We start from the raw sequence: 12,636 nt of genomic DNA, 5'->3' as shown, positions 1-12,636 counted from the left end.
GGCAAGTGTTTTTTATCTAAAAACATATATCTTGTTGTTTAATTTAAAGATCTTATTAGGCTGAAATAAGAGACCTGTAACTCAAAACATTCAGTGGGATACTACTTTTGATGGTACCTTTGGCTGATATTACTTTTGGCTGGGCTACACTTTACTAAATGTATAACCAGAGTGTCTGCTTGCTACCAATATTTAAAATATCATAAATTTTTTTCTTCAGTTTTTATTACATTGATAAGAAGAAAAGGAGTTTTTTTCCACTTATAGTCAAATCCAACAAAGCAACATTTATTATTTCCTTGTGAAAATACAAAACATACTAATCAATGCAGTTCATTTTCATCTTTTATTCTTCCTGTCTTCCCTGAGGTAAATTTTTTTGCTGATTTTCTAAGCATTCTTTCAGCTTATCTTCAGTCAAAGTCAGCCGTTGTTCCAGGATTGAAATTGTCTGCATGAGGAGGACAGTAGCAATAGCTTTAGTATGTTTTTATATCATTCACACAGTACTACGAAAGTGTACAAAATGGTAACATTTAAAAACATCCTTTTAACTCAACAAAAAAATAGCCTAAAGATGGCTTTGCCCTAGCTGCTCCACTATTTACAACTGTATTTAAGAATGATGGATTTGTATCTATGAAGACTGTCCAAAGGTTTTAAATTGTTTTCAGAAAAAAAAAAAAAGCTGTACATGTGTGTACAATATTTATGTGCACATAAAAATTACTCAGAAATACTATGTGAAAGCTGCCTCCATATTGCAATATAAAAACTGCCATAAACAGCGACCCCAAATGATGTCTTCCAAAAGCCTAAAAGAAACTTTAAAGATATAAAAAATAAATGAAGCGTGAAAAAAAAGCAATATTAAAAGTCATTCTCCAAGAGACCGTCTTCCTCAAGAAGGGTAGGTTCCCAGACACAGGCTGACAGTTTCTTCCCAGTGCAACTTACCGCACAAATAATCTTCAGCTGATGCTTTGACTCCAAACTTTTCAAAACATGTTTCTTCAGTTAAGATACATATTGCAGAAGAATTAAGAAAAAATCCTAACCACTCCTATTACTGATTAATGTTAATACATTCCAGACCATAAAGTAGACAAATTGTCTGAATTTGGATCAGCAAAAATAAGTATTGTGCTTTTGCAAACAAGCAACTCAGAGTTACTGACAGAGACTAACATGTGTGCTGTTTCACTGACACTTGGAATTATCCACTGCATAGATTCCTACCTAAGCCAATATCTTGAGCACTGAGTTTGAAGAAGGATTTAACGGTACATTGCCAATTTACTTTGTTCATCCCCTACTAATGCATGACTGTTCAAGCTGGAATTTGACAATGTCAACACAACAACTGGCTTCTGGCGAATCCACATTAGATCTCACTATTGAAAAATAGTGAATTTTTTTTTCTACAGTTAAAAACACAGTAATAATCTTTACGATTACATAGCAGGAAGCTTTGACTTTAGGAAACACAACACGTGCAATCAGTGTTTGCTGAAAGGCAAGAAACAAAACAGTCATTTGACTATATAATCATTGAAGCCTACAGACTTTAACATTCTGATTTACGAGCATAGTTCCTGTTTTTTTCACCATTGATAAAATTATTATTTTCCACTGTGAGTGCTATCTGTTCTTGCATACTTACTAGAGTCAAAACATCCAGCTGTTCCACAATGTTCTCCAGAGCATTACCCAGGGATGGGGAGATGCCTATTTTCTTGTCCACATTATGCATAACTGATTCGCTCTCATTCTCAGACTTCCTCTTTGAACTTGTTGCCAAGACCGAAGCAGAGGGATACTGCAAATCTTCATTGCTGACATCATCCTTAAATAAAGAAACACCATTTGAATATTCAGTTGCCCTTGTCTTCGTTTAATTGGAATAATACACGAAAATCAGCAGAAAGATCTGTTTTTATATTGTTAGAAATCTTTACACATGTACACACAATGGCCTTCAGATCTGCTTCTTGTACCACGTCCAATTCATAACACTTCAACTCCTTCTGACCTAAGAGGTAATTTCAGCTGTGACAGATGAGGCAATAATCACACACGATGTACTGAGAAATCTCAGCAGTCTTTACGAATGATTTCAACACAAACAATTTTCAGGTACTTGATTGAAGAACTAAATGCATTACTACCAGAGCTTGAATTAAAGCTCAAATACTATTGCTGCCCTGAGTTTAATTCAAAAAGATAGCTCTAGCTCACAAAGGAATTCATTCAAAGCAGTCATATGGATGAAAATTCCATATGTGACTGGATGATCACAAGGGTTCCACTCCATAGTATGAAATTTCTCTTTGGTATGAGTTTTCTGCTAAAAGAACAAAAAAGTAGTTTTTAGATGTTTCTTTAGTTGCACTACTTTTTTGAGAACCAATTTCTTCAGGAAACAGGAAAAGAAAACAGCAAAGATCCACACCATGTCACGAGGGAAATAACTTTGCTGTATAAATATTGCTTCAGGGTAAGTGAAAGAGCATGATCTTCCCAATCACTTCTGCTTTTATTTGTGCCTTGAAGATTTAAAGGCCCTTTTGAGCCAGGATAGGTTAAATCATCACTAATTCTTTAGAGGATCCCTCATAAAAACTTCTCCTGATTTATTAATCCTTTTGCAATTTCTCCGAACTTCTACCTTCAGATAGTATAAAAATAAACAAAAATTGAAAGCAACAGACAATCACATTTTATTATCTCTAATTATATTTGCAATATCTGCAACCGTTATAAAATAAGTAGTTCCAGTTTAGCAGTTTCTCTGAAATATCTTGAGTGCTGATGAAAGTATTCATGCACTGAGCAAAAAAAAAAAAGGAAATTTCTATCTTATCTGATGAGTTTAAAATACACAATGTCTACAACATAGTCAAAATACTTACATTGTAATGCTGAATAGATTTTTCAAGTGAAAATCTAAAAATCATTGTGAACCATTAAAAATTGTCTCTTAAGTCTCTAAAATAATTCTGTAGAATGTAAATTATTAGACGGAATTAGTGGCAAACCTTTATAAGATTATCAAGGCACGTTGATGAGTCGCCAAGGGTATGGGAGACTTAGAAACAAGTTGGGTGATTCTCTGTCAAGAATGTTTTCTCTAGAGTACGCTCAGCCTGGAGACAGTTTAGGTGGGACACACTGCCTGCTTGATCATCACGTGCCTTATGAAATGCAGACAATTGAGAAAGGGAAGTTGAAAGTGCCACTGAAAAACATCCAGTTGGTACGATATTTTTTTTTTTTGTAGACATCCTTTGAAAACCTCCATGCTAGTTTGAATACCATGAAGCATACTGTCAGCCTTGGCTGGACAGTCCTTTCACACCTACAGTATAGTCCAGATTTGGTGCTTTCTGACTTCCATCTGTTAAGGCCAGTGAAAGACAGATTGTATGGGCAACATTTTCAATGCAACAACGTGGTCATAGCAGCTGTGAAACAGTGGGTTGCCTCTGCTGGTGCAGATTTTTATGAACATTGCATGCAGGATCTTATTCATTGCTGGTGAAAATGCATAGCTAATGGTTGTGACTACGTTGAAAAATAGGGTTTTGAGGCTGTCTTGCTCTATTAAACAGTGCTACTGTGTTCTTGGTATCTGTTGGAGTTGCTTTTGGAGCAACCTAAGTAACTATATTTAAACACCAGCCAATACTGTTTGGCTTTGGTTATGGCATACTGCTTTGCAAATTCAGTGTCCTAAGGAATAGTTAATTCTCAAGTACATAAAAATAACACAAACTGCCAGGAATGTTGTAAAAATGCCTTCTAATTAAAAAAAAACGAAACAAAACAAAAACAAAACAAAAAAACCTGTGATATTCTGTAAAACTTCTGAGCTGCTCCTTATTGTAAGAGAATAAATTTGAATAAGGTAACAATTTAAAATTGTTACTTTGGAGCAAACTAAGAAGAAAATTAAAATCTATACATTGTTTCCATTCATAGCTCTTTAGTAATAAAACAGACTCACATTTGGACAAACTCATGTGAGTTATAAACAAGGAGGAGAAGGAGCAGATTTAATTAATCAATAGGAAGTTATTACCATGACATTACCAAGCGGATGTTCAGTAGAAAATTAAATTCAGCCTATAAATGATGTCATAAGCAGCAAACCATAATTGCTCATCTTTGTTTTCTGTTGAGCAAAATAAGACAAAACTCTGTGGGTGGTACTTAATCCATTTCTGAAAAATCCTTACATGTGATCTGATCATCTCTGCGTATTCCAAAATGTTTTCCCACGAAACATTCACAGATCATGTATAAGAATAGAATTTGAGCAAAATGCATCCATATATCAAGACGCCCGAGTGGTTTTATTTATAGAGAAAAAAAAATTAAGAGAAAAAAGGTAGGAAATAATACACGTCTATGTCACTCAATTGAAAATCATTAGGCTTCAGCCTTCTAAGAGCTCTTTGAATTCAGAAAATATACACAACAGCTTCCAAATGAATACCCTAATGATCTTATAATTAAGATGGGCTTATATGAAAAAGTGACATTGGTAAGCTTCCTAATGAATCACAAAAATTGGCATGGCCTGCTTTTTAAAAATAATGCTTTAAATTTTGAACACATGGCACATTTGCCAGCTAATACTAAAACATTTCTGATACTGTGATTAAAACAACTACAAACAATTAGTCATAAATAGGGCATTAGAGCTCAAAATAGACCAACAAGCAAAGACTTGACAGTGCGGTCTCCCATCTCACCATAGCTTGACTTTCTGGGTTTTCTCTTTGTTTGTTTGTTTGTCTTTAATCATGGGAAGTTTCTCAGGAGAAGTAATGATGGTATTGCCATCATTGTTTTTTCCTCCATCTTGCGAACCCACCCCTCAAACTAAAATGTTTCACTGCGGATATGCTGAAGTGAACCATACAGGGGAATGTACGCACGTATGTATGTATGTATCTTTGGCAGGCCATAACTAGAGGCAGATAGTTTCTAGTGCTTTGAAATTATTTTCTGAATGAAGAAATGATCCACAAAAAATAAAGTTCTCTAATCTAGTAGACTAACACCCAGCATGCTAAATCACAATCCGTTTTATCAGTTTCTACTGCAGAAAACTTCCTCTTGGTTTCAGCTGATGACAGCACTCATGGTTTCCTCTCTTCTCTTGCACGCACATGAATCAGCATTAAGCACAGCAAAAATTTGCCATGTGTCAGACTGCAGTTCTCTGCCTGTTGTTATCTGATGTGGTTGTTCTGATATATATTTTATTTGCAAACTTTAATGGAAGTTTTGTGTTCAGGCAATAATATAAACTATGCAGCTTGTCTTGAAAAAGTTCAACCAAACATTTCTAGTTTGAGCAGAACGCTTTCAGAACAACTCACAATACAGGATTTCACATTTAATTCAAAGGTTTCATAGTTTCTTACACACCTTAATCTTCTCTAGATCTTAAAAGAATGTGCAATCTAAATGAATCCAAACATATAAATTGAAAATACTTATTGTAAATGCAACTGATCCAATTTAGCAAGCAAATATTCACTCTTCCATGCGAAATGCCATCACTACTGGTAGTACGTGGAATCCAGCCATGGCTGCTGGTGCTATCAGGATACAAATTCACAGCTGGCACACCAGGCAAGACTATCCAACTATGTTCCTTAGCAAAACGTGTATTTTCACTGATAGCATTTTCTTAACCATGAAAACAGCAAATTCCATCTGAAGCCAGCTGAGTTTATAGAGGTCAAGAGGTCAGTACAATACAATAAAAACTACCTGCTAATTTGTTTTTAAAAACATCAATGCAAAATTAGTGGAAATCCTGATGCACTTACAGGAATGAACTGATTCATCAGATTCATTTTTACCAGGATTACAGTTATGTTAAATTTAGCATTGCTGTAACAGTATAAAAGACTAAACATTTCTGTTCACAGGCTCGACAGACTAAAGTTTTATGTAAATAAATCATATTGTGCATTACCAGTGTTTTATCAAACATATACTGAAAACTGGCTATGTTGTTTTACTATGTCAGCTTTTCTCCAATAGCTTTATTTACCATTGCTGCTGGTCAGAAAAAAAGCTGAAAAACAGTAATTCCACATGTTCAGAATCTAGTAAACGAATCAAATAATTCGTTCCATATTCCCTTCTTGTCAAGAGAACATAGGAAAAAAAAGCTTTTTTTCCAAAGAAGTACAAAAAATTAATTTAAACTGCTCAATAACAGATCATAGCAGTCCATTAATATTTGTGTACATGCAGCTAGAAGCAAATAATATTTCCCTGAGCTTTTCCTAAATTCTTAGATTATCAGTAATACCTAAACTTTAAAGGCAGAAAACATTATTTTTTGAGGTTTCCTTTTTTTTTTTTTCTTTTTTTTTTGCAATTGATTTTTATTTCTGATGTCGACAATTGCCTGCATGGTCAGATCCACTAAAGGGAATCCACAAAAACTTAATAGCTAAGCTGTGTTTCCCTGGATTTGGATAAACCTAACCCTTAGCATGAAATTCTCTCAGTACCTAAGTTCTGTAGCTACGCAATTTGCAAAGGGAGAACCACTATCCTTTAAAAATGGTCTAATCAACGAGTGGGCTGGCATTTAGAGGAAACTGAGGATTGTTGCTCTGTAAAATAAGCAATAATGCTTACAACAGAAAAATAACAACAATAAAAAGCAATGAACATCCTATGCCAACTAGAGATGCCACCTCTCCGGGCAGGTTGTGCCTGTGCCTCACCACCCTTACTGTGAAAAACTTTCAATTGCATTGAAAGAAAAACATAGAAAGATATGTAGCTGCCACTAACGAAAAACTGCAGTGGGATATACAAAAACAACCATGCTAAAAGGCATGTAAACCAGACAAAGGTGTTATATTCCCTTTATTATTTTTATTTGATTCAGGCCAACTGTATGCTTTCAGCAGCACAGGAGAGCTAAACAACGAGTAATCAATTGTATAGTATCAGTTATGACAGGTAGTGGTCTAGTCAGCATGTGGGATGCCACGCACTCTGGAATATGGAAGAAGACACATAACACTGCTGTGTACCACATACTGTACATGAAAGGATGTTAAAATGAAAATAAAAATGAAAGTAGTTAGCACTATAATCCCAGATCAATAGCTAGCATTCCAATCCTAAATGCCAAGTTCCTCTTGGGGAGTTACAGTCCTCACAGATACATAAAAAGTATTGTTGGTTTTCACAACTTAGCAGAATCACACAAATGACCATAAGCTATAAATGACAAAATGCAGCAGACTGGGACAACTGATGGCATCAGCAAGAACTCTATAGCCATTAGAATTAAGAGCAATAAAAAGGACATTTTAGTCCGCTCATTTCTGCCTGGCTGTCCCCACACCTCATTTCTACATTTTGAACTTGTTGCAGACTTTAAAGGGTCTGACAGAGGAATATGATAGTGGTATCTTAAAGAACTGATTTCAGATAAGTTTCCTAAGAATAGATTGCGAGCTAAAGGAGAAAAATCAATAAGTACTCCCACTGGGAGAAAGGATCTGGCACAAGTTTACATATTATTGGAGACCAGAGAATGCATACATGAGAAATAGAACTTACAATTACTGCAAAACAAGGCAAAAGCATCAAATACAACATTTGCAACATAGATATGTAGGAAGTTGGCATACACTGTTTCTGTCACTCAAAGATTATTTGTACTTTACAAATATCAGAACCAAAAGAAATCCTAGCAATAATACTCCTAATAGCTAGAGATGTTAGAGAGCAATGCAGAATTTTTTTTGAAGTGGTTAATAAGGTAATTTTACCTTCTGTTTAGTCAGAACATGAATGCAGTAATTGCACTTATGGTAAAATACTCTTGATTTCAACCATAATCAGAATAACTGTTAAAGAACTTACACTGCATGCAAATATTTTTAAAGCTTGGGTTACACAGTTTGTACTCAATGGTTTTAAAATAACTTGACAGGTAGGCTAATGGTATTGCCTTTTTTTTTTTTTTTTTTTTTTTTGCTTTTGTCCTGGAAAAATACCAAGAGAATGGGGAGGCTAACAATCCATCAATATTTAGAAAGGATAAACAGGATAACTGTGCGGTCAGAGGTCACAATTGGCTTGAGAATAATGTCAGGGAAAACAGTGAGAAGTTGATTTACAACATAACTAGCAAATACTTAAGACATAACATAATGCAAATCAATGTGATTTGAGAAAGAAAAAAAAAAAAGATAAGAAACGTGAAATTAGCAGATGATGTAAAAGAGATATACTGGAAACTGCTATCTAAAACAGTCAGGGCTGTTTGGCAAACAGATTTCGTTGAACCACCCAAATGCAACATCATGTTCAAGGGTAAGATCGCCGAGATGAAGGTGCTATCAAATTATAGACTGGACAGTAAACGTTTTGGAAAAGAATTACAGTATCATAATATGTAACTGATTGAAAAGATAAAATCAAATATGATTAGGTTATTGAGTGAAGAACTACAGTAGCCTCAATATAATTTTAGCTACATGAAAGTAGCTAGAGCAAGAGGTAGTATTATACTGTTACATTACACTGGTAAAAACATGACAGAAATTCTGTGTCTATACTTCCAAAGCAGTGTGTAAGAAATGGCAAAACACCTGTAAGAACAAATCACTGCTTGGAAAAGTAATCTTTTCCATTCAGTCTCTGTCTTCATTTCTTGCTATGTAGGTAGAGCCACACAGATGGAAGAAAGCAGGCTGAACCCTCTAAAGCTGCAAAGGAGAACTGAACCCAAGTCACCTACTGCCTCAACAAAAGGAAGCCACCACCACCACCTGCTTTGCTCATATCTTCTCCCTGGACAGTATCTTAAGAAAGGTTATGCTCAGAGGTGCCATGTATATAACACATCTGTACATGTTACAGTACAATCACTTCAGCTGGTCTTTCTTGAGACTAAATACATGGGCTCAACAGACACTCGTTAACTTAAACTGAGTTACAGCCAGCACTAACCTATTTAATATCCACATCATTTTTCCCACTATTTCTTTTGTGCTGATATTAGTGTTTGGATAGCTAAGCAGATCAGGGAATTGACTTGGATGCAACTGAACAAACAAAAACAGTTAAGATAAAATGACTGGGAGATCATCTTTTAGCACTGTTCTACCTAGTTTCTGACCTCAAAACTGTTTAAATGGAAGATGAAACCAAAAGGTTTTCACACTTTTTTCTGCATCAAACATCTGTTGGATGAGACCTGTATGAAAAACATCTCTGCTCTTGGTACTGAATTTTATTTTAAAAGTCTCTGCAAGTCCCATTTTAAGCAACTCAGTGTTTCCACAATCTCACATGGAGCAAGAAACTCTCACAGCAAACTAGCCGAAAATATCCTCTGTTTAGATATCACTGTAATCTCAGTGATAAATAGAATTTGGTAGCACTCGTTCAAGCCCCGTTATTTAGAAAAATAAGAAGAGATTTAAACACAATTAAAGCATTTCCTTTAGTAACAAACTTGCATTAATCACTTTAAGAGCATATTTATTATAAATACTTAATTTTATATTCAAGATTGCACAACTAATTTGAAAGCACACTGTGCCAAACTTAGATTCCAGTAATACTTAAGAACATAGAGTAAGTCAAGAGCATAGCATCACCTTTTCTGGCATGCTTCATCTGTGGCACAAATTTATTACTCAGTTTAAGATAAACAAAAATAAAACCTTGTAACCTTTTCTAAGGGAATCACACACTATGAATCAAGCCAAACATTCCTTTGTTTCTCTGTCTTAGAAAATGTGGGATCTCAGAATTATTGAAGTGCCATGAATACTAAGAAGTTCAAAACTTAACTTGTGCTAATGAATGAAAAAAAATTATAACAGATGTTTACAGTAGTAGAGCTACTGAATGCTAACTTCATTTATTTTCATTAAGCTAAATGATTCACAAATGGCACTCAGATCAGTAGTAAATCATCATCTAGGTCAGCAGGAAGCTCATTATAGACTGACAATCCAAGTGACAGAGACACTTTTCTGCAAGTGCAATAGTAGCAATTTCCTGTGTGAAAGGCTTGCTTGCTGTTCGTGCATTCCTCAGGGGATAGTTCTTCTCAGAGGATGTTACACTTCCCCAGGAAGAGGAAGGAACCAGTTGTTATTGGATGTGGGGGCTGATAGCTGTCAAGCATTTTCTACATGCCTCAGAATCAGCTGTGAGAACCATGAATACAGCTTGGATTCCCAGCAGATATGAGAGGGAAACATGACTTTGGCAGACAAGGTCAGAACAGACAAGTACAGTATCTCAGGAAGTTGAAGCAGAAATAATACCTGGAACTTCCAGGCCCCCAGTTCCCAGAAAAGTGCTGATTTGCTGAAAGAACAATATAAAGACGTGGATCAACCTGAAGCATTCCTGAGGCATTGTGCTGTTGCCATGACTAAGACCTCAGACAAAGCAAAATACTGCCAGTTTTCAAAGTCATCTACAGCAAGCCCATAATGTCAAAAAATGGTACCAAAAGTCCAGCAACAGCACCTGCAAACAATATCACTGTGGGGCAGTGGCAACATAATTTAACTGCTTTATGAAGAAACTAAATATTGAAGCTTAATCTTTTACACTGGAGTGGTGAGGAGGGATTTCTGTTAGGTCCATCTTCTGAACTTCCTGTCCTACTGTAGCTCGCTCCATATGTCCAGTGACACTCTTACAGGACAGTTCACCTGCAGTTAGCCCATTCTTAGTCCAGCATCAGTGGGTTCAGATCATCCCACCTGTTTTTAATTTAGTGGCAGCACACTAACTTTAGTTTCTTTATTCTGCTGGCTCCTGATTTCAAATCTGGTTCATAAAAAAATTTGATTCAAGAATTATTAGGGAGATGAGACACAGATAGACAAATAAGCAATATAAACTCATAAGCTACATTGCCCTGGGAAAGCAGGTTAAAAAACAGTATAAGAAATATTATATTCTTGCACTCTCTAGTGTTCAGAATTCTGTCTCCAGTGAAAACTCAACTCTCTGAAGCTCCAGTTCACTCAAAGAATATAATGAATCCTATTAGGGAACATCAAGACATATATTATTACCTAATTATGTAGCACATTAGCACATTTCCTGTTCTATCCCTGTAAACCTGCAGTTACATGCTGTGGTAGAATATCACCACTGCAAAATGCAAGGGCCACTTGAATCTTATTCTTCTTTTATTGTGAACACCGAGTTCACTTTTATGTGTCTTGACCTTTGTTATTTTATGTTAGTATTATTAAATCATGGTTCCTTTAGGATTAAACACACATTTTTTTCTAAACATACCTGCACATCTATGAAGACATTTAAAAGTTTAGAATTTCACTGGTCAATATACCATTTGCTTCATTCTTTTGGCATTTGTGTTGGAAGATTCTTTTAAAGTTTAGTATACTAACCTACACAAAAGCTGCATCTAGCTGTAAAATGCTTGTTTTCTCCTTTCTTCTTCTTCCCTTTGCCTTAAACTTATTGAAGAGGGCTGGTGTTTATTTCCATATAAGGATAGAGCTAGGAAAGGATGTAAATCACAATATATTTGAAGTTGTACAGTAAGTAAAACATGCATTAAGATAAATTTTCTTTTGTCATTCTCTTTGTTAGAATTCTAAAGTTGTGTTAAGGCATGCAAGGAAAGTACAATATCCCATGAAGATTTTTTCAAAAGAAGTTGCCATGAGAAGGATAGTTCTGTAGACCTTAATATACACAGAGATGGAAGAGCTAGATGCAAATTTTGCCTTTGCAATTGCTGACACACTTCACAACTTATATGGGGTTGTTTATTTTTTGGTCATACTCAAAATACAGTCATTAAAAATTTTGTCAAAAATACCTAGCCACTGAAATACATACCAAGGAAGGCACGTGTATAGGATAAATTGAGAATATAGATACTTCTTTTTGCATCCAGAGGCCTACTACATATGCAAGACAGCTTAGCTAATAATGTCTGATCTCAAGGAATAAAAATTACACATTCTTATTTGAATATTTTACAAGTTTTGGGGAGAATTTATTTGGTCACTTCCTATATTAAAACACAGCATGTTTCTTTTGTCTCAAACAGGAACAATCTTTCCCCTTCTAATAATTAATCTACAGTCTTAACAATCCATACTGCAATAAATAAAAAGCACATTTTTCTTTCAGTGTTAACCAGTACTGGAAAAGAAAGAACAGCAAACGTCTCACAGCCAGTGCAGACTTTCTGACTTCCACATTACAGTACATTGCTTTGCTTCCTCCAAATCCTGTTTACATGAGCAAGGTCAGGGGATGGAACATTAGAGAGCCTCTACAGTGATTTCCTGCTGCTGTCAGTAAAAACTACTGAGACATCATCAACTTTCACTTGCTCCCAACGGCTTATCAGGGACCGGAGGTTATGAGTGTATTGGCTTACATACCAAAAGAAAAAAAAAAGGGAAACAAGACCTCCATTTTTTCCTTTTCAATAGCTCAAAAAACAAAGGCAATGTTAAGAAGCTTGACACACAGAAAAGAGTGGTTGGAAGAGGGGCAGTAATGTTTTCAGGGTCTTCAGTGAGACAGAGGTGAAAAAGAACCCACTCACGTAGCCCCAAA

The 12,636-nt window shown here is 35.5% G+C and overlaps 1 protein-coding gene across 1 annotated transcript in view; it reads right to left on the bottom strand.

Moving 5' to 3' along the window:
* Positions 1-346: 346 nt before the first annotated feature.
* Positions 347-12,636, bottom strand: part of POC1B (POC1 centriolar protein B) — a gene marked incomplete at both ends in the record, with an annotated part of 41,734 nt that continues 29,444 nt past the window's right edge. The window contains 2 exons of the mRNA XM_079533087.1: positions 347-451; positions 1,664-1,846. Coding sequence (XP_079389213.1) covers positions 347-451; positions 1,664-1,846 — 288 coding nt within the window. The remainder of the gene's footprint in view (positions 452-1,663; positions 1,847-12,636) is intronic.

The sequence above is a fragment of the Tetrao urogallus genome, assembly GCF_951394365.1.
Source record: "Tetrao urogallus genome assembly, chromosome: 1".
Classification (NCBI taxonomy): domain Eukaryota; kingdom Metazoa; phylum Chordata; class Aves; order Galliformes; family Phasianidae; genus Tetrao; species Tetrao urogallus.
This window is presented reverse-complemented; position numbering and strand designations above follow the sequence as displayed.